The sequence below is a fragment of the Monopterus albus genome, unplaced genomic scaffold (assembly GCF_001952655.1).
Source record: "Monopterus albus unplaced genomic scaffold, M_albus_1.0 scaffold13.1, whole genome shotgun sequence".
Lineage (NCBI taxonomy): Eukaryota > Metazoa > Chordata > Actinopteri > Synbranchiformes > Synbranchidae > Monopterus > Monopterus albus.
The window spans coordinates 117,866-138,422 of NW_018127893.1; the positions used below are offsets into that span (position 1 = coordinate 117,866).

At 42.3% G+C, this 20,557-nt stretch overlaps 1 protein-coding gene across 1 annotated transcript; it reads left to right on the forward strand.

The window, feature by feature from the left end:
- The first annotated feature begins 980 nt into the window (after positions 1-980).
- tmprss15 (transmembrane serine protease 15) lies at positions 981-19,824 on the forward strand. The gene is made up of 27 exons (XM_020590950.1): positions 981-1,194; positions 1,270-1,394; positions 2,271-2,338; positions 2,521-2,663; positions 3,673-3,783; positions 3,951-4,070; positions 6,438-6,546; positions 6,808-6,917; positions 8,104-8,235; positions 8,327-8,476; positions 8,866-8,971; positions 9,050-9,209; positions 9,301-9,442; positions 9,602-9,691; positions 12,113-12,238; positions 12,326-12,469; positions 12,586-12,696; positions 13,375-13,498; positions 13,621-13,716; positions 14,149-14,198; positions 14,289-14,351; positions 14,455-14,599; positions 15,601-15,782; positions 18,258-18,353; positions 18,448-18,587; positions 19,258-19,312; positions 19,682-19,824. Exons 1-27 carry the CDS (start codon positions 1,083-1,085, stop codon positions 19,822-19,824), a joined length of 3,153 nt encoding a protein of 1,050 aa, XP_020446606.1. The 5' UTR covers positions 981-1,082.
- Positions 19,825-20,557: the final 733 nt, after the last annotated feature.

Below are 20,557 nucleotides of genomic sequence, written 5' to 3' on the forward strand. Positions count from 1 at the left end.
GGCTACAGAGAAACACCGGCAGGTTGTCGTCACTTTGTTACTCTCACATGTACAACAACATGCTATACGCACAACCAAAAAAAGATTCTGTATTTCCATAAGTGGAGTAAAACTATGGAATAATTTAAGTGTGGACATAAAAAACAGTAAGAAAATTGATGAGTTTAAACACAGATATAAAGGTATGTGTCAATCAAGATATGGGCAAGAACAGGCTTAATGATTAATCAGATGGGAGTGTGGATGTAGAATATGTATTCATGTAGTAATACTGCTTGCAAACCACGTATAAGCAAATTGAAAATATATTTGTGGATATGTCTGGAATTATGTGTGGTTACATATTGACTGTTGTTACATGTTTGAAAGAATAAATAAATCAAATCAAATCAAACATGTCTGTCGTGTTTGATTGACAGGTCCATAAACCTGATTATATAACACAATTATTAACAAATGTGATCAATTTAACATTTGATTCACAGCTGAAGTCATCATTTCCTGAGTGATCACACCAAAAAACACAGTGCATTTATATTATTTAAACCAACAAATGAATGACAACGTAATTAAACACAATGGCGTATAAATGCACACTTGAGAAGATCAAATCTTTTCTGTGATTATCTGAAACATATTTAATATTAATAATAATAATAAATCAACAGCTTATCTTCTCCAGCTCCGTGTTCCCTTCCCGGGAAACATAATGATTATCAGCTGCCATATTCATAAAAAGCCATTAATCATCTCAGCTTCATAAAAGCTGATCACAGTTCAGAGTCAGAGCGAGCAGTTAGTTTGTTTCCTGAAACTTCATAGTTTAACTCTGTGAACAAGAACAGCAAACAGCAGTTGATCTGAGCTCTGCGGGAGGTGAACCGATTCATACGTTACGCTTTACATTGGACAGGTGAGTCAGTCACAAAGCGTGTTGCTCTGTCTGACAACAGGAAGGGAGTTTGTGACATTGTGCTGTATGGTATAAAATGGTTAGTGTCTGAACCAGACTGGTAAGAACAGGTTTCCCTCTCTAATTTTATCAATACTTTTGATTGACTGTGTTGCTGTCAGAGCTCAGTATGAAGTGGCGGCTGTCATCTCTGGAGTTTCTCCTCAGCATCATTTGTTCTCTTCTTCTGCTCTGTTGTGTTGGACTCATAGTAGTCGCGTGGATCAGCCTGAAGTGTGAAGGTAACTCACAATCTGCTTTTAATAAACCCATTAGATGTTATTGATCCGTATTAATGTCAATGTTTGTGCGCCGAGGTACCGTTGAACCTGCAGTGGTGACCGGTCGGATGGTGATCACAGACGGAGCAGACTTCTCTGAGGAGCTGAGGAACTCCAGCAGTCTGCAGTTTAAAGCTCTCGCCTTTGACGTCCAGCAGCTGGTGAGAGATAGGCTTTTAACGTCTGAGTAAAACTGACAGTTCTCCACTGTTCTATATTCCACTGGTGGCAGCCTGGTACAGCAGCTCCTGTGTTTTGTTTGCTCGACTCTCTGAGTCTTTCTTCCTGGTCCTTCTGATACCTTTTTCACTCCTTGGCCAGAGATTCAGGCTGCCTAGCACAAACATTGTTTACCAGTGTGAACAACTGATCACACCTAAACACCACATCCCAGGGAAGCTACAAAGAAGATTTGGTGCCTGCGGAGCTGGAGTGAAATGGAGAGCGAGGAGGAGGAGGCATAAACCTTTCCTCCCTTCAGTGATTATGGAAAATGTAAGATCTCTGGAGAATAAGATGGATGAGCTTGGAGTTCTGATAAGGACTCAGGAAAAACCATGAGTCTAGTCTTGTGTTTCACTGATACATGGGGGCAGAACACATCCCAGACTCTGGTGCCATGGTCACCAGCTTCCAGCCTGTGGGGGTGGACAGCTGAACAAGCTGCCTGCCATCCAGAGGAACAGCGAGCACCCCCTCCACCGCTTATTGAAGGAGCAGCAGAGCGCATTCAGCGATGGGCTCACACTGAGCTGCAACACAGAGCGCGACAGGAAGTCTTGCCCACTGCTGCTGCACTGTATAACCAGACCTTTCTATCTCTTCCTCGTGTATATGTGGCTGCAGTTTCCTCCTGGGGGTCAATAAAGAGAGCTAACAGGCTAACTGAGCAGGCTAGCGCCACACAGCTGTTTGTTCATCACTTCATTCAGTAGAACGTTTAAAGAGGCATGCTAGCTGATCAGTCGATCAGTCTGCAGTGTTGTCTTTCACTGTAAACTCACCTGATCACACTTTGACGTCTGATTGGCCAACAGGTGTCTGAGGTGTTCAGTCGCACTGAGCTCAGGTGGACGTACAAGTCGTGTCAGGTGTTGTACTTCAGGTAAGATTAATAATGTCAGTATTGATCAGTAACATTTTTACTGATCAGTACTGATGCTTAGTTTTGTCATTTCCTTCTTACCTTTATTTGATTGATGTAATCTTTTGATTGATTCTAATCAGTGATTAATCTACTTATAATCTTCTTAAAGAAGTGATCATTTTTATTGATCTGTGTCTCAGTCGGGGCAGTGTGGTGGTGACCTTTGACCTCTGGTTCAATCAGCTGATTAGTGTGGCGGCGGTAGAGCAGTGGCTGCGGGCGGGGCTTCAGGAGGTCGAGGGTGGAGGATTGGTCATTGACAAAAACAGCGTCCAGATCACAGGTGAGTCTGGGAGGTTGCTGTAAGGTTGCAGGTGAGTCTGTGTCATCACAGGTTTAAATCCAACACTGACAGCTGAAGAACAAAAGAAACAGTGGAGCTGGAATAAACAGTTTTAAATGCTTCTTTTACCCTTGAAGACAAAAGTCAGATCAGACTAGATCACATTATTTTAGGTCCCATCAGATTAGATCAGCTTCAAATCTTGGTCGAGCCTGAAACAATCTTTGGATCAGCATGAACAAGTCACAAGTTTCCAGGTAAATTAGGTGTGTTTATTTACACGGCATCAGTACAAACACACGGTTGTGTTGAACTCGTCACTTATGAAGTGCTGAATCAGGTTATTTGAATATTGTTTGGATAAAAACGACTGTGAAAATAAATATGACAGTGAATCATGATGTCAACAGGTAGACATGGAAGACGTCTGACATGGAAATCTGTTTCTCTCTGACACTGAGCTAAATAAAGGCCCTGCACACTGATTTAGAATCGATTAAATGACACACTGGATCAATAGAACAGATCACTATAGCCCAGACTGGATCAGACCAGGGTTAGATCAAACCAGTATCTACATCACATTAGATCAGAGGTTTTTTGTTTAAGAGCTGCTGCCAGATCACTGTCAAACACCAGGAAGAGACCGCACATTGCTCTAGTCCTTAGATCTGTGCACTGGCTTACAGTTAAATACAGAATTCAGTGCAAGGCCCTACTCGTTGTCTACAGGTCTCTCAATGGTCTGGGCCCAAAATACACCAGAGACCTGCTTGCTGAGTACAGGCCTGGTTTCAGATCAGCAGAGACTGGTCAGCCAGTCGTGCCCAGCTAAACAAGGTGAAGGGGCCTTTAGCTGTGATACTGCCCACAGCTGGAACCAGCTCCCAGTAGAACTGAGATCTGCCCCGACTGGAGCCATGTTTAAAATGAGAATCAAACAACAAACTAACGACAAGAGAAACTATCAAAATAAAGTGAGGATGTAACTGTGACTGTTTTTCTGCAGAGAAACCAGAGCAGACGACAGCGGCACACACAACCATCACACCTGCAACAGGCGAGAAAACACAAACGAATCAGATGTCCAGTTCACTCAAAGTCCCCAAACCATACAGTTGTATCTGAACAAAGCAACAAAAACTGAAGAATGACTAGATGTACCTGTTTTCCTGCAGAGAAACCAGAGCAGACGACAGCTGTACCCACAACTGGTGAGAAAACACAAACAGGTCAGGTGAGTCGGTTTGTTGAGATTGTGCTCATTTTTATAGTTTTTCCCCACAGTGACATGTCCCGCTCATCAGGCATCCTGTGCTGATCAATCAGCGTGTGTTACGATCGATCAGTTCTGTGACGGAGTCGACGACTGTCCTGATGCCTCTGATGAAGACGCTGCCCGCTGTGGTTGGTGATGACCTACACCCAGATCAGATTTATTTTAGACCAGGGCTTTCCAACGTGTGGGAAAGTGAGCCTCCTCTCAGAGGAGGTCCCAACCCCCCAGATTATTACCTTTATTGTCACTGCTGGTGTAGCTGACCGTATGTTTCACTTCACCATAAAAATGAGTTTCAGAAATAAATTTAAATCTTAACATGTAAACATCAATTTCTTAAAAAAACAAAACATCTGTATCCCACATTAACACTTGAACTGTGGGTTACTCTCACTTCTTTACCAACTAATTGTCCACAGTCCATCCATAAACTGAAAACGGACTCAACAACAGCCTTAGTGAAATAGTCTCAGTCCAACAGAACCAGACGGGGTCAGGACTATTTGTGCATTTCCACTCAAGTCAAATACTGTTTAAAGAAAATCAGACTCAGTTGCCGCCAAACCAAATCATCACTGCACTGTGCACAGTGCCACTTTTCATGCCACACCTCCCTTCTCTAATCAGAGACCCACAAAAATACAGCAGGGTAGTTCCGCTGAATGGGGGTTAAGGGAAGCACAGGGTCTACCACTCATTAGGTTCCAAGTCCAACAGTGGATGCACAGCTATGCTGTCATTAGCTAGCATCACTTTGCAGATAACACACTGTAGAGTGGAGCAGCATCAGGACCAGTCTGTGAACATCCAAATAATCATTGTCATACTTCATCCATCTCTGCTCACCTCAGACTCTGTCTCCTCCCTCACTGTAGCTATTACATCCATCCACTTAGACCCACACAGAGCCAAGCTGAGGTCTGATGTTTACTGTTATTTTTTCTGGGTCATTTTTTTCTCACACAACGTCTCCCCCGGAGTCCTCTGGCATCCCCTGGGGGGATGTGAAGAATCAACAACAAGTGGGACACAATCATGAAGTGGAACGAAATTTATTGGATATTTCAAACTTTTTTAACAAATAAAAAACTGAAAAATTGGGCGTGCAAAATTATTCAGCCCCTTTACTTTCAGTGCAGCAAACTCTCTCCAGAAGTTCAGTGAGGATCTCTGAATGATCCAATGTTGACCTAAATGACTAATGATGATAAATAGAATCCACCTGTGTGGAATCAAGTCTCCGTATAAATGCACCTGCACTGTGACAGTCTCACAGGTCCGTTTAAAGCGCAGAGAGCATCATGAAGAACAAGGAACACACCAGGAACACACCAGGCAGGTCCGAGATACTGTTGTGGAGAAGTTTAAAGCCAGATTTGGATACAAAAAGATTTCCCAAGCTTTAAACATCCCAAGGAGCACTGTGCAAGCGATAATATTGAAATGGAAGGAGTATCAGACCACTGCAAATCTACCAAGACCTGGCCGTCCCTCTAAACTTTCAGCTCATACAAGGAGAAGACTGATCAGAGATGCAGCCAAGAGGCCCATGATCACTCTGGATGAACTGCAGAGATCTACAGCGGAGGTGGGAGACTCTGTCCATAGGACAACAATCAGTCGTATACTGCACAAATCTGGCCTTTATGGAAGAGGTGCAAGAAGAAAGCCATTTCTTAAAGATAGCCATAAAAAGTGTCGTTTAAAGTTTGCCACAAGCCACCTGGGAGACACACCAAACATGTGGAAGAAGGTGCTCTGGTCAGATGAAACCAAAATCGAACTTTTTGGCAACAATGCAAAACGTTATGTTTGGCGTAAAAGCAACACAGCTCATCACCCTGAACACACCATCCCCACTGTCAAACATGGTGGTGGCAGCATCATGGTTTGGGCCTGCTTTTCTTCAGCAGGGACAGGGAAGATGGTTAAAATTGATGGGAAGATGGATGGAGCCAAATACAGGACCATTCTGGAAGGAAACCTGATGGAGTCTGCAAAAGACCTGAGACTGGGACGGAGATTTGTCTTCCAACAAGACAATGATCCAAAACATAAAGCAAAATCTACAATGGAATGGTTCACAAATAAACATATCCAGGTGTTAGAATGGCCAAGTCAAAGTCCAGACCTGAATCCAATCAAGAATCTGTGGAAAGAACTGAAAACTGCTGTTCACAAACGCTCTCCATCCAACCTCACTGAGCTCAAGCTGTTTTGCATATCCAATAAATTTTGTTCCACTTCATGATTGTGTCCCACTTGTTGTTGATTCTTCACAAAAAATTACAGTTTTATATCTTTATGTTTGAAGCCTGAAATGTGGCAAAAGGTCGCAAAGTTCAAGGGGGCTGAATAGTTTCGCAAGGCACTGTATCAATAATGAAGATTACCTGTAAGTAGGAGTAAACAGTAATTCTCAGATGTTTGACTCTGATCAGGTGTATTAAACGATGTACCTGTTTGTGATGATAGCATCACTCTTGTCTCCATAGTGACAGCGTGTGATGGACAGTTTGTGCTGAGAGGACCAAGTGGTTCATTCAGGTCGTCGGACGTTTCCGAGACGTACAACAGCAACAGCTTCTGTCGCTGGATCATCAGGTCAGCCGCCAGCTCGCTGCCGATGCACTGTACACACACTGTATAGACATTGTATATACACTGTACACACACATTGTATACACACTGAACAACACTATACAACACTGTACACACAGTGAGCGTCTTCATCTGGGGAGGAGATTTTCACAATAAAAGTAAGATTGTTGAAGCTAAAAGAGGAGATAGTGTGGCAGTGTGGTTTTATATGTACAATGTAAAAAGTTTCTTTCTGAGATTCAAACAAAGTCGTGTTGTTTCCAGGGTTGATCGAGGACTTTCAGTTAAGGTCAAGTTCCATAAATTTGAAACTGAAGAAAACAAGGACACTCTGAAACTTTATGAAGGCGTTGGACCAAACAAACTGCTCACAGGTAAACATCAGCCTCACGGGGGTGAGGAGAGGGGAGGAGGAGGGAGAGGAGAGGAGAGGAGAGGAGAAGAGAGGGGAGGGGAGGGGAGGAGAGGGGAAGCAGCCTAGGCCTATAGCAGCATAACTAAGGGAAGGCTCAGGGTCACCTGACCTGATCCAGCCCTAACTATAAGCTTTATCAAAAAGGAACGTCTTAAGTCTAATCTTAAAGGTAGAGAGGGTGTCTGCCTCCTGAACTGAGACTGAGAGCTGGTTCCATAGGAGAGGAGCTTGATAGCTAAAGGCTCTGCCTCCCATTCTACTTCTGTGGATTCTAGGAACCACAAGTAAACCTGCACTCTGAGAGCCAAGTGCTCTGTTGGGATGATAAGGCTCTACGAGGTCTTTAAGATACGATGGAGCCTTGTCATTAAGGGCTTTGTATGTTAGCAGAAGGATTTTAAATTATATTCTGGATTTTACAGGGAGCCAGTGGAGAGAAGCTAATATGAGAGATACAGTATGATCTCTCTTGCTAGTTCCTGTCAGGACTGTGGCTGCAGCATTTTGGATTAACTGGAGGCTTTTTAGGGAATTATTGGGACATCCTGATAGTAAAGAGTTACAGTAGTCCAGCCTGGAAGTAGCAAATGCATGGACCAGTTTTTAAGCATCACTTTGAGACAGGATGCTCCTGATTTTGGCAATACTGCGCAGTTGAAAGAAGGCAGTTCTAGAGACTTGGTTTATGTGTGATTTAAAGGACATATTCTGATCAAAAATGACTCAAAGGTTCCTCACAGCAGGACTGGAGGCCAGAGCTATGTCATCTAAAGTAACTATATGGTTAGACAGCAGATTTCTAAGGTTTTCAGGCTCAAGTACAATAACTTCAGTTTTTGTTAGAGTTTAGAAGTAAGAAGTTACAGATCTTATTACAGGTTTTATTTACAGGAGCTCCTGTTATTTTCTACTGTTTGTTTCATTGGTGAATTAAAATCCTCACACCTATGCTGTACTTTCAGTACCTGGTCAGACCAGAATCAGGACTGGAAACCAGCAGCAGTGATGAACAAAAGCAACATGAACATTAAAAACTGGACTTTAAGGGCTTTGGATGTCAGAAGAAGAAGAGATTATTCTAGATCCTGTTCCTGATCCTCTACAACCTGGCAATACATGAGCTGATATGTTAATATGGTTTGCAGCTGAGCTCTCAGGCTCCATCCTTCCCGGGACGGTGTGGCTGCTGACCGAACAATCAACTGTCGAGTTCATTTCTGATGATGTCAACAATCTGTCCGGGTTCAACGCGACCTACAGCACCTCTAACCTGTCCAGTAACTTCACCACTACACTTCAGACCATCCTCACAACAGAACAGAGTAATAATTGTACTGATCCTCTCTACATATTTCTCTCTGTATTCAGATGAGGAGAAGCTGACCTGTACCTTTGAGCAGAGCATGTGTTTCTGGAGGCAGCAGAATAATGATGAATTCAACTGGATTCGAATCAACGGCTCCACTTTTGCTCAGCTGGCCGGCCCGAGTTTCGACCACACGCTGGGAAACAGCTCAGGTGGGTGTAAAGCGGAGGTTTACGGTGACAGTCACAACAATAAAACATCTTTTCTGCTGCTGATGTTACAGTAAAATAACAGCAGTTTGCATTATTTTGTCAGTGAAATGAAAACAAATGATGCAAGCTAATTATCAGGAAGCGATTAAGGTAAAATAAAGACAGTGAAGATTTGAAAATATAAAAGTCTAAACAGGGAAATGATCAACCTGAGAAAACTGTGAACTTTAAAATGTGATTTAGAGGATGAACTGGTGATTAGCAATTTTGTTGTATGCAGCATTACCAGTGGTATTAGTATTATTAGTATTATTATCTGTAGTAGTAGCATTGTCTGTACTATCAGTACTATTAGTATTAGTAATATTGTTTGTGTTGAACTTGCTCAGGTTTCTACATCGTCACACCTCGGAGTCCTGGCCAAAACCTGGTGAGCTTCAGGATCTACAGCCTTGCGCTGACTCCGGCCACAGAGTCCATGTGTCTGAGCTTTTGGTAAACAGCCAAAATAAACAAACAAACATGTAAACAATGGAAAAGTAAAGTTGTAACCACACAAATGTCCATCTGCAGGTACCGCATGTATGGAGAGGATGTTCTCCGTCTCAAAGTTCTGCTGCTCCGACCATCACAACCTGAACCTGCCGTTACCGTGGTGTTTCAGAGACATGGTAACTATGGTGACAGCTGGAACTATGGCCAAGTGACCTTAAACCTGATGACCAAGGCCACGGTCAGTGATGTCACACAGGAAGTCCACTGACTAATTCATTATAGAATCTCATCAGTAAGTGATCACTCAGTTTGACCTCTGACCTCTGCAGGTGGTGTTTGAAGCTTTAAAGGAGAGAGGGAGGAGAAACAGCATCGCTCTGGATGACATCACACTAACCTCTGATCCCTGTGGCCCTGCCCCCCCTGAACCCACTATTGTACCACCTCCACCAACCATGCCTCCCATCCCAGGTGAGACACCAACCTAACTGTTAACTAACTGAAAAGTTATAACTTCTTCAGTTTTATAATTAATGTTGTATTAAACACTTAATTATTTTAGATCTTTATGTTTGATTTTCTTTATGTTTGATTGTTAATCTTTAAAACTCCACCCTCTGATTGGTCCAGCTGACTGCGGAGGACCCTTTGACCTGTGGGAGCCAAACTCCACTTTCAGTTCACCAAACTACCCACAATCCTATGGGAACAAGGCTGAGTGTGAGTGCACTAGTCTAACTGTCACCCTCATTCTGTACTTTGCACTTACAACTGTACTTATTTACACTAACACATGTAGTTATATACATACATATAGCTGTACTTACACTTGATTCTTATTAATACTGATACCTATACTTAACTTCTCCTTTATACTTTTAGCTGCATTTATACTTATACTTGTACTTATACTTATCTTATACTTATAGCTGTACTTACACTTCTTATTTATACTTAGACCTGTACCTATACTTCTTATTAATACTTACACATGTACTTTTACTTTTTATTAATACTGATACTTGTATTTATACTTCTCTTTTATACTTATAGCTGTACTTACACTTCATATATATATACATATACCTGTACTTTTTATACTTCTTTTTTATGCTTACAAATTTACTTACATTTTTTATTTATATTTACACTTATACTGTACTTATGCTTTTTATTAATACTTATCAGAGGAGGGGGAATCTGTCTCTAAATAAATGAAGGTTGGTGCACAGATGTTACGGTGCTACTGAGGACATGTAACACAGACTTAGAGACTCTTTATCAATTGCAAATCCTTCTATTCTCCATGAGAATTTTGACTTTCATCCTGGCTGAACTGATATCTAGTGTAGAACTGGAACATCCTGACTCCCTACTCATTGTTCTAGGGTACTTTAACAGAAAAAATCTCACCCACGAACTGCCCAAATACAGACAGCAGGTGACCTGTCCCACCAGGGACAAAATCACACTGGACCACTGCTACACAACAATAAAAGACGCCTATCGCTCTGTCCCCCGTGCAGCCTTCGCACAATCTGATCACTGTATGGTCCATCTTATTCCAACCTACAGGCAGAAACTTAAAGTTGCTGTAATACCCCAGTTCTTTAATTGGACAGCTCTGAATATTTGTCGGCTAACCTTAAAACAAAACAGACTAGAGCAGACTTTAAATCTTACTAAACTGCATTACTAACACATAATGTCTAATGATTATCTAAGTGATTTACTAATATCTAACACTGCGAAGCCTGTGGTCAAAACAGTGAAGAGCTGGACTGAGGAGGCTAAGTCAAAGCTACAGGCCTGCTTTGAATGCACAGACTGGAGTGTATTTGAGGCTGCAGCTACAGACCTGGACGAACTCACTGACACTGACATCTTACATCAGCTTTTGTGAGGATGTGTGTGTGTGCCCAACAAATCCTTCTGCACATACTATAACAACAAGCCCTGATTCACAGTAAGACTCAAGACAAAGAGGGGGCCTACAGACAGTACTTTGTACAGCCAGGCCAGGAACACACTGACAAGGGAGATCAGAGCAGCAAAGAGGAGCTACTCTCAAAAGCTGGGAGACCAGGTGTCAGACAACGACCCGTCATCTGTGTGGAGTAGCCTCAAAAGCATCACTGGCTTCAAGAAACCATCCCTCCCTGCTGAGGGGAGCCATCAACTGGTAGACAACCTGAATGTGTTCTACTGCAGGTTTGATGATCAACAATGCCCCTGCACCCTCCCCACCTCAGACCCAGCAGCTGCTCCCCCAACAATTACCACCCTTTCTCACTGCCCCCCACCTCTAATGATCTGTGAAAAGGATGTGAGTGGCCTCTTTAAAAGATGAAAGATCAAAAACACACCAGGCCCAGATGGCGTGACCCCCTCCTGCCTGAAAGTGTGTGCTGATCAGCTGGCCCCCATCTTCACACTCATCTTCAACAGGTCGCTGGAGCTGTGTGAAGTCCCCTCCTGCTTCAAATGCTAGACGGTGACGAATCAGCCTACAGACGGGAGGTTGAGCAGCTGATCTTGTGGTGTAGTCGCAACAACCTAGAACTGAACACGTTCAAAACAGTGGAGATGACAGTGGACTTCAGGAAGAACCCCCCTTCCTTACCCCCCTTGCCCCCCAGGGATGTGCGCTCTCCCCTTTGCTGTTTACACTCTACACCCTCGACTGCATCTTGAAGGTTCCCTCTGTCAAGCTCCTAAAGTTTGCAGATGATACAACGGTCATTGGTCTCATCCGAGACGGTGACGAATCAGCCTACAGACGGGAGGTTGAGCAGCTGATCTTGTGGTGTAGTCGCAACAACCTAGAACTGAACACGTTCAAAACAGTGGAGATGACAGTGGACTTCAGGAAGAACCCCCCTTCCTTACCCCCCTTTGGAGGTTCAAATCTCAGTCCCTGCAGTCCACATGTTGAAGTGTCCTTGGGCAATACACTGCACCCCCAAGTTATCCCCGATGATTACAGTCATTGGTTGAGTTGGCGCCGCAGATGGCTGCCTCGGTTCTGTACTGGAAACAAATTCCTTGTGTAACATACTTGGCCAATAAAGGTGATTATCCTTATCCTTACACTTCTTATTAATACTGATATCTATACATATTCATCCTCTGCTGTTGCAGGTCTGTGGACCCTCCACAGTGCGGAGGGTCAAAAGATCCAGCTCCACTTCCTGGACTTTGACGTTGAAGTGACCTATGACATGGTAGAGGTGCGGGACGGGGCGGGGCCTAACTCAACGTTACTAGGTGAGGTGGTGTTTGAACCCCTATTCTCCTCACCTGAAGCTGCACATGTGACTTTATTCTGATAAATTGCTTGTTTTTGTTTCCTAGCTGTCCTCACTGGCAGTGACAGCCCCACCCATGACTTGTTCTCCACAACCAATCAGATGACAGTGTGGTTCTTTACGGATGACTCCGGTCACGGTCGAGGATTCAGAGCCAACTTCACCTCCGGTGTTAACCTGGGGTCACCAGGTGAGTCAGAGGTCAGATTTTAGTTTGTTTTAAAACAGAAAACAGCAGTATTATTCATACGAATGATTGATTTTTAATGATTTGTTGTACTGACGGGTCATGTGGTTTGCAAGCAGCTCCATGTGCATTTGGTGAGTTCCAGTGTCAGACAGGAAGTTGTGTCAATGGAAACAATCAGTGTAATGGCATGATCGACTGTCCTGACGCCTCTGATGAAGCTGACTGTGGTGAGTCATGTCTGATAATTAATACATGATCAAAAATGATATAGCCCAGAGATTAATCTTAATGTTTTCATTGGTTTGTTTATTATTTAGTAGAAACTGCAGTGAATTCATCTGATTTTGTTATATGCTGCATTAAACTGTCCCGGGTTACAGGATGTCACACTTGCTACGTTACGCTGTCATTATGACATCACACCACACACAGTTCAAATGCATAATGCTACGTTATTACGTGGTGGTGATGTGTTGTTATGTTTCCTGTTAAGTTGTGTCAACAATATCTTAAGTTACATTACACTGTTACATTTGTTCCCTGTTGAGGTTCATTCCCTGCTTTGTCATGTTGTGATGATTATAACATTTGATATAACATATTACATCGTTAGATTACACTGTTATAACACACTGTGATGTTACATTGTGCTGTACATTGTCAGTGCTGGACTTTAAAAACAATCTACTATATCTAGTTACATGCAACTAGTTACTCCCCAGCACTGGTGTCAGGTCAGTTTTTGCTGGACAACAGCAGGTAAATTTTTAAACTAATCTAAGGCTTAAAGTGGTCCTGGTGGACATTTCACGAGACAGAACAGACGTTCATAGATGATTAGGTGTCCTGAGACTACAAACTACAAATACCAGATTCGTGTTTGTTTCATTACCTCTGTTTATCAGTTGTGTTGCAGGTGAATGGTTCCAGTCGACTTCAGTTTCGCCTTGCCTCCTCTGTTCTCACTGTGTGTGCTGACACCTGGAGCTCTGTCCTGTCTGACTTCACCTGTCAGTACCTGGGATACAGGTAACTGTCACCTGTCTGACCTCCTCTGTCATTACATCTAACTGTAGCTCATAGGAAACAGAAAATGTAGATGAGTCCCAGAACCACACTCAGATCTGTTTTTTGTCTCTGGGTCTCTGCAGGTCTGGGGAGGCCTCTCTGCTACCAGCTCTACCACAAGATTCACCATTTGCAACCGTAAAACTCAGCAGTAGTGGAACACTGGAAACCAGTGTCAGGTACTGAAAAATAGAAACAGGACTAGGAGCACCACTGCAACCAGACGGCCAACTAAAACTAGAATTAAAACCAGTGTAAGAAACTAAAGACCAGAACCCGAGCCACATGTAGGGTCAGCACCATTATCAGAACCATAACCAAGCCACAACTACAACTGTACCTGGAATTACAATGACAAAGCAACAGAACCTGGAAGCTTTAAGTCAGGTCCTAAAGAACCAAAACCAGGACCATAACTGGAAACAGAAACAGATCTACAGCTATATCTAGCATCAGAACTGGTTATATATTTTGAAACAAACAATCATAGTATTTTACAGAAAGGTTGATCATATTTTTACAATAAAATTAAAATATTTCCGGAAGAGAGTGTAAAATAAATGTCAAGTCAAAGGATAAATGCACTTTTACATTTGTGTAATTTTTTACAGTGAAACCTGCCGCAGTGACAGCGTGATTTCACTCAGCTGTGACAACCAGCGTGAGTTCACTCAAACACCGTTCAGGTGCATTTAAAGATGTTTTAGGCTGAGTCAAATGTTTGAAAGTCTGACTGATTTGTGTGTTTCAGCTTGTGGAGTTCGTCAAATCACTAACGTCACAAGAGACACAGAAGAGAGGAAGCCTGGTCAAGGTAAGAAAATTATTTCTGTTTTGTAGTTTGAGTCTGAACTCTTCTTCTAATCCTGTTTCTTTTTTCAGTCTGATTGTTTAGCCTGTTTGTCATTACCTGTCAGGTGTGGGCAAAGTGGTGGGTGGAGTTAATGCCATGAAGGGGGCGTGGCCTTGGATAGTGTCTCTGCATTGGCGGGGGCGTCACGTGTGTGGAGCCTCTCTGATCAGCAGCGATTGGCTGCTGACTGCTGCACACTGTGTTTATGGGTGAGAGACACATCACAAATCAAGCAATAACAAAACGTGTAAATTCATAAACACCAGTGGTATTGCACAAAAACTACACCTGTACACACCTGAAGTACTTCACAAGTAGTTGAGCACTTTGTTTTCTCTGCTGAGACTCCAGTGGTGGGTCCTCGTCCAATAACATCTGTGACTTGATCAGATGCTTAAAGGAACTAATTTTTCACTGTAAATCTACTATTTATCTATGTATCCATGATGGTTTCTGTTGTCATCTCTTTACCTGTATAGTAAATAGTCTATATATACTGGTGTGATGTGAAGTATTCACAGTTTTTGTTCAAGAAAAGTGGTAATATCACAGTATTAAAAAACTCCATTACAAGTAAAAGTCCTGAATTCAAGATTTTACTTCAATAAAAGAAGAACAGTACCGTCACTAAAATATTATTCAATTTTAATTTGCCTTAATGGAAACTATTCACTTAAATAAAAATCCAGAGGTGCGAGTAAAGAGAAGAGCTCTGATGCCTTTGTAACATCCACTTTGTCTCAGCCTCCGATGTTTCCACTGTCTGTCCGAGGAGAAGAGTTACCAACAGACTTCCACTGTTATAAAGAAACACTATTAAATATCCCGACCTTCAGTTAGTGCCTCACTCTCCGGTTACATCCTGAACGGTTGCTCCTGCCTGTCTCTACCTGCCAGGCCCCAGTCTAGGCTCAGGAGGTAGATTAGCCTAATTCTAATGGTGAACCAGGACTATGTGACTGACTTCACTTTCACCTCAGTTGACCATGAGCATCGTCACAAAATATCATAACAGTCACATGAGTACTGGCTCAGAGAAAGTTATTATACATGGTTATAAATGAATGACTATAAGAAAATCAGTTATGAGCGATTTATAATCATAAATTAATTTCATAAATAGTCTAACGTTTGTGTTCATGCTGTTTAATTAAAGGCAAGAAATCATGAAGAAAGACATGAAATGAGTCCAGGTGTTTCCTCCCTACAGGAAGAACCTGCACCTCCAGTTCTGGTCGGCGGTTGTTGGCCTTCACTCTCAGGAGGATGTGAACACCTTCAGTGTTCAGACCCGACAAATCAATCGCATCATCATCAACAGACAGTACAACAGACGAACCAAACAGGCTGACATGGCCATGATGCATCTACAGCAGCCAATCAACTTCACCCGTGAGAAACAAATATAAACACCTGGTTATTTATTGAACTACTTTTTTACAGAGCATCTTGTATCTTGTAATGTCCATGAAGGACCTGAGCCAGTGACCAGAATGAAAACTGGTGCGTTTGCCTAGTTTCCACATTAAGGGAGCAGCTTAGTGACAAAACATTATTTGTTGTGTGTCTCGGTGTTTATAGTGACAAAAAAAAAAAAAAAAAAAATCACACATGAAGGCTCACATTTACTAGTTATAAATGCTAAGTGCAACTGATGTTAGATACATTAGGACTGCAAGGCTGCGGCCTTCAATCCATTCAGTCAGTACCAAGCATGGCCTCATATCTGGGGCCTTATTACTTATAACACTATATTCAACTCAACTCAACTCAACTTTATTTATAAAGCACTTTAACACAGCCAGAGCCAAACAAAGTGCTTAATATAAGATTCCATTTAAAACATGTAAATATATAAACAACTACATAATAAAAAGAATAAAACAACAATAAAATTAAATAACTAAATCAAAATAGCACAAAGGACTATCCAAAACCAGAACCTGAACAGAGTCTCACACCGTATCGAACACCAAGGCATACAAATGGGTCTTCAACTAAGTTTTAAAGATGGCCAACGAGGGGGCCTGCCTAAAGAGGCAGCACATTCCATAGCTTGGGAGCCACACGGAAAACACTCTGTCCCCTCTAGATTTATATCCAAAACCAAAACTCAGCCCAAACAGAGTCTCATGCCGTATCAAACGCCAAGGCATACAAATGGGTCTTCAAGGAAGTTTTAAAAATGAGATGGCCAACGAGGGGGCCTGCCTAAAGAGGCAGCACATTCCATAGCTTGGGAGCCACACGGAAAACACTCTGTCCCCTCTAGATTTATACCTAACCCTTGGTACCCCCAGCAGGAGCTGGTCAGCTGATCTGAGGCACCGAGAGGGACTATAGGGAGACAAAAGCTCAACAAGATACGATGGTGCAAGACCATTTAAAGACTTGAAAACAAATAAAAGAATCTTAAAATGAATCCTAGAAGACACCGGGAGCCAGTGAAGGGATGCCAAAATAGGGGTTATGTGCTCCCTTTTACGCACTCCAAGCAAAAGACGGGCAGCTGCATTCTGAACCATTTGGAGACGAGGAAGTGACGACTGGCTGACTCCAACAGACAGTGCATTACAGTAATCCAAACGTGATGTAATAAATGCATGGATTACTGTCTCAAAATGCTGGCGTGCAAGAAAAGGCTTTACCTTCGTTATCTGCCTAAGGTGGAAAAAGCTAGATTTCACAATTGCATTAATTTGGCGGTCAAATTTCAGACCAGAATCAATTTTTACACCCAAATTCAAAATCGTCGGTTTCTCATACTGCACCAGGTGACCTAAATCAACTGAAGGGAGGTCACCAGATTTATTTGGACCAAACAATGTTACTTCAGCCTTTGTTTCATTAAGTTTTAACAAACTTAGGGTCATCCAGTCCCTGGCATTATCAAGACACGCCAATAATGGCTTAATTGAGAAGTTATCCTTCATCTTTAGCGGCATATAAATTTGAATATCATCAGCATAGCAATGAAAAAGGGCACCATGCTTTCTCATGATGGAGCCAAGTGGGAGTAGCTATAATGAGAACAGCAAGGGCCCCAAAATTGATCCCTGCAGTACCCCAAAAGACAGTGAGGTTGACGAAGATTCAACATCAGCAATGCCAACACACATGGTCCTGCCAGATAAGTAAGACATAAACCATTCCAGGGCAATTCAGAGTATTACAGCAACAAATTCAACAGACTATATGTTAAATAAACATGTTCTTACCTTCCATTATTTAAAATAGGCCATAACACAGTCGTGGGGCAGGAGTCCTCTCTCATGTTAGTCTGTGCTTTGCTTCAGTCCTTTTGAAATCTAAGAGCTCAGCACCAGACCGGCCTGTACTAACCTTTTCTTGACTGGGTCCAGCTCGGCCTGTTTAGCTTCTGACTCCTGACTAGCCTCAGCCTGCTGCGACATGAGGTACTTTAGCAAATTCGCCTGTCTTTTCCACATTTTTACTCTGTGGCCAACATGACGTTATGCTGAATGTGCAGATGACCCAGTGTGACCTGCACAGGCCAGTTACATTGTGACATTATTAGCCTAACTGCCTGTTTTTAGTGCATTTAACTAGTATAATTTTAGTATATTATGCTGTTGTAAAAAGCTAGTTGTACCAAAAGTATTAGACCTTGGACTTTTATATATTATTCATGTATTCAATATCTTTCATATGTAAATGAGATGTCAGGTCCATCAAAATAGGTGCCGATCACAATTTGTCTCTCTCTCTGTACCTTGTACTAGTGCATGTTGTAGTAATAAACACATTGAGGTAAAGAAATCCTTGTTTCTATAGAAACATCTGTCAACAGAGTTTAAATCATTTCCTGTTGAAGTAACTTGTGGTTGTTATACAACTGTTTGCCAGAGTGGATCCAGCCATTGTGTTTACCTGCCGAGGGTCAGGACATCACAGCAGGAACAAAATGTTTCATCTCAGGCTGGGGACAAGATGCTGAGCAAGGTAAGACACCTGAGGTCACCTGAGGACACATCAAGGTTTCAGCCTTTGACCTTTTTGTTTCTCACCTGTCTCTCTCTCTTTCTCTCTCTTTCAGGTTATCCAACCAATGTCCTGCAGGAGGCTGAGGTTCCTCTGGTGGACCAGGAGCAGTGCCAGCGTCAGTTGCCCGAGTATACCATCACCTCCAGCATGCTGTGTGCTGGATACCCCGAGGGAGGGGTTGACTCCTGCAAGGTAACAACTCACCTGTGGTCCCCATCAGACTCTGATCCAGAGCAGGCCGTGCTGCCAGCAGACCAAAGCTAGAACAGATCAGGTCGCACAGACACGGGTGTGTTTGGTCCTGACAGATAGAGGTGACTGTTGTCATTGAAATTCTTCTTTAATATTTGATAATTGCCAAATCTTGGAAAAAAAACACGAAAGAAACTCAAGGTGATGACCCATGTCTGTTTAATGACATGCCGGCATGGGGAATAAAAGGTCTGTCCATGTGTTCTGACCCATATCTGTCAACCTCTTGCTCTTATACTGAAGCAGAACAACAGTCACACCCTCAGAAGGAAAGACACATACAGGTGTTTGTCACAAACCCTGTCACACCAAACCACCTGTTAACAATAAAAACCCTTTACAGTAGCTTTCCTGTAGACCCCTGCAACACTGGGTGAGCCCAGGTGTCCACACACCTGATGACATCACAAGCTGTTAGGTACACAAAGAAAGCGGCTCTGTGTGGGTTCAGAAATATTTACTTTGCTATTTTGCTAATAACTTTTTTTCCAAATAGAGGAGGTGATCTAAGTGCTGATTGGTCAGTCAGTTCAGCTGCACTGTAAACACTTTGTGTTCATTGTGTTCTTAAAGTTTTTGTTAAAGAAGTTTACGCATCTTGTTGTTTCAGGGCGACTCTGGAGGGCCGCTGATGTGTGAGGACGGAGGGCGCTGGACCCAGATTGGTCAGTTTCTGTCACACTTTTAAATATTTCAGTTTTTACTTGAATTAAAAGGTATGTAGACAACAGTTCATTTCTCTACGTCTAGGTTCCCAGAATCACAAGTGATTAGATTAAAATATGGAGGCTGGAGCTGTTCATTTATCCACATACAATAAACAACCAGGTCATAGTCACTGAAATTTACATCCTCATAGTCGTATTGCTTACGTTGTTATCTACAGTTTCAATGTGAACTATAAAATCACCACCTTCAGCTTTATCAGGGGCCTAATATTTTTGTTGGAGGGCCCCATTTGGCCCACAGGCCTCTGTTTGCCCATCACTGCTTTATGATGATGATGAGGGTCAGTATCTGATTGGTCCTGACAGGTGTGACCTCATTTGGGATTGGCTGTGGACGCCCTCAGAGACCTGGAGTCTACGCCCGAGTCTCGAGCTTCATCTCCTGGATCGCCCAGACCAGACGATCCTCTTCACCCTCCTCTTCATCTTCATCCTCTTCCCTAAATTAAAGATGTTTTAAGGGTTTCTGGCCTTCACATCTCAGAACCTGTTAGGGCAGCCCTAGTTTGACCCATACATGCTGATGGTGAATTGCAGACAGTCTCACACGAGTCCGTAACAAAGGCGGTGTAGACTCATTTCACAGGTGACGTGGCGATGAAATTCACTACACTTGATGAATATCAGATGAAGTACATGTACTAGGTATAAGCAAACTGATTCTAGATTAGCATTGGTTGGATTTGTGTAATTATGTGTGTGTTGATGTCATTTGTTCTGCATGTTTGAAAGAATAAATCAAGTCAAAAAGTAAAAAAATCTTTCATTACTTCATGATTCTTGGACCATTGCTCAACATTTTTATCATTTTACAGCTGTGTAGTATGACAAAATATTTTCTGAGTTCAATAAGAAACTTTTAAGACATATTTTATTTTTATTACCAGACATCAAATTATTACAGTTTTACAAAACGTTCTTCTTATAATCACGCTAGTTTTGATTTTTGGGATTAAATAGATTTTTCCACGGTTTCCATAAAACATCTCATGTACAAATTAAGTTTTTGTCCAGAGGAAATACAGCTGCTAAACTTATGTACGTATGTGTTGTTTGTACAAAATGAAGTTTGGTGTAAAAACAGATGTGAACTTTTTTTAATCAGTAGAACACACTGAAGATATGGCAGTGATCCGGGTCATTGATCAGAGTTAATATTTATCAGTTTTATGAGATAAATGT

Excerpts from the sequence above, each read along its gene's own strand:
- tmprss15 (XM_020590950.1), top strand. The coding sequence starts at position 1,083 with ATGAAGTGGCGGCTGTCATCTCTGGAGTTTCTCCTCAGCATCATTTGT. Across the intron at positions 4,071-6,437 it reads TGAAGACGCTGCCCGCTGTG|TGACAGCGTGTGATGGACAG; the intron begins GTTGGTGATGAC and ends TTGTCTCCATAG. Across the intron at positions 12,697-13,374 it reads CTCTGATGAAGCTGACTGTG|TTGTGTTGCAGGTGAATGGT; the intron begins GTGAGTCATGTC and ends TCTGTTTATCAG.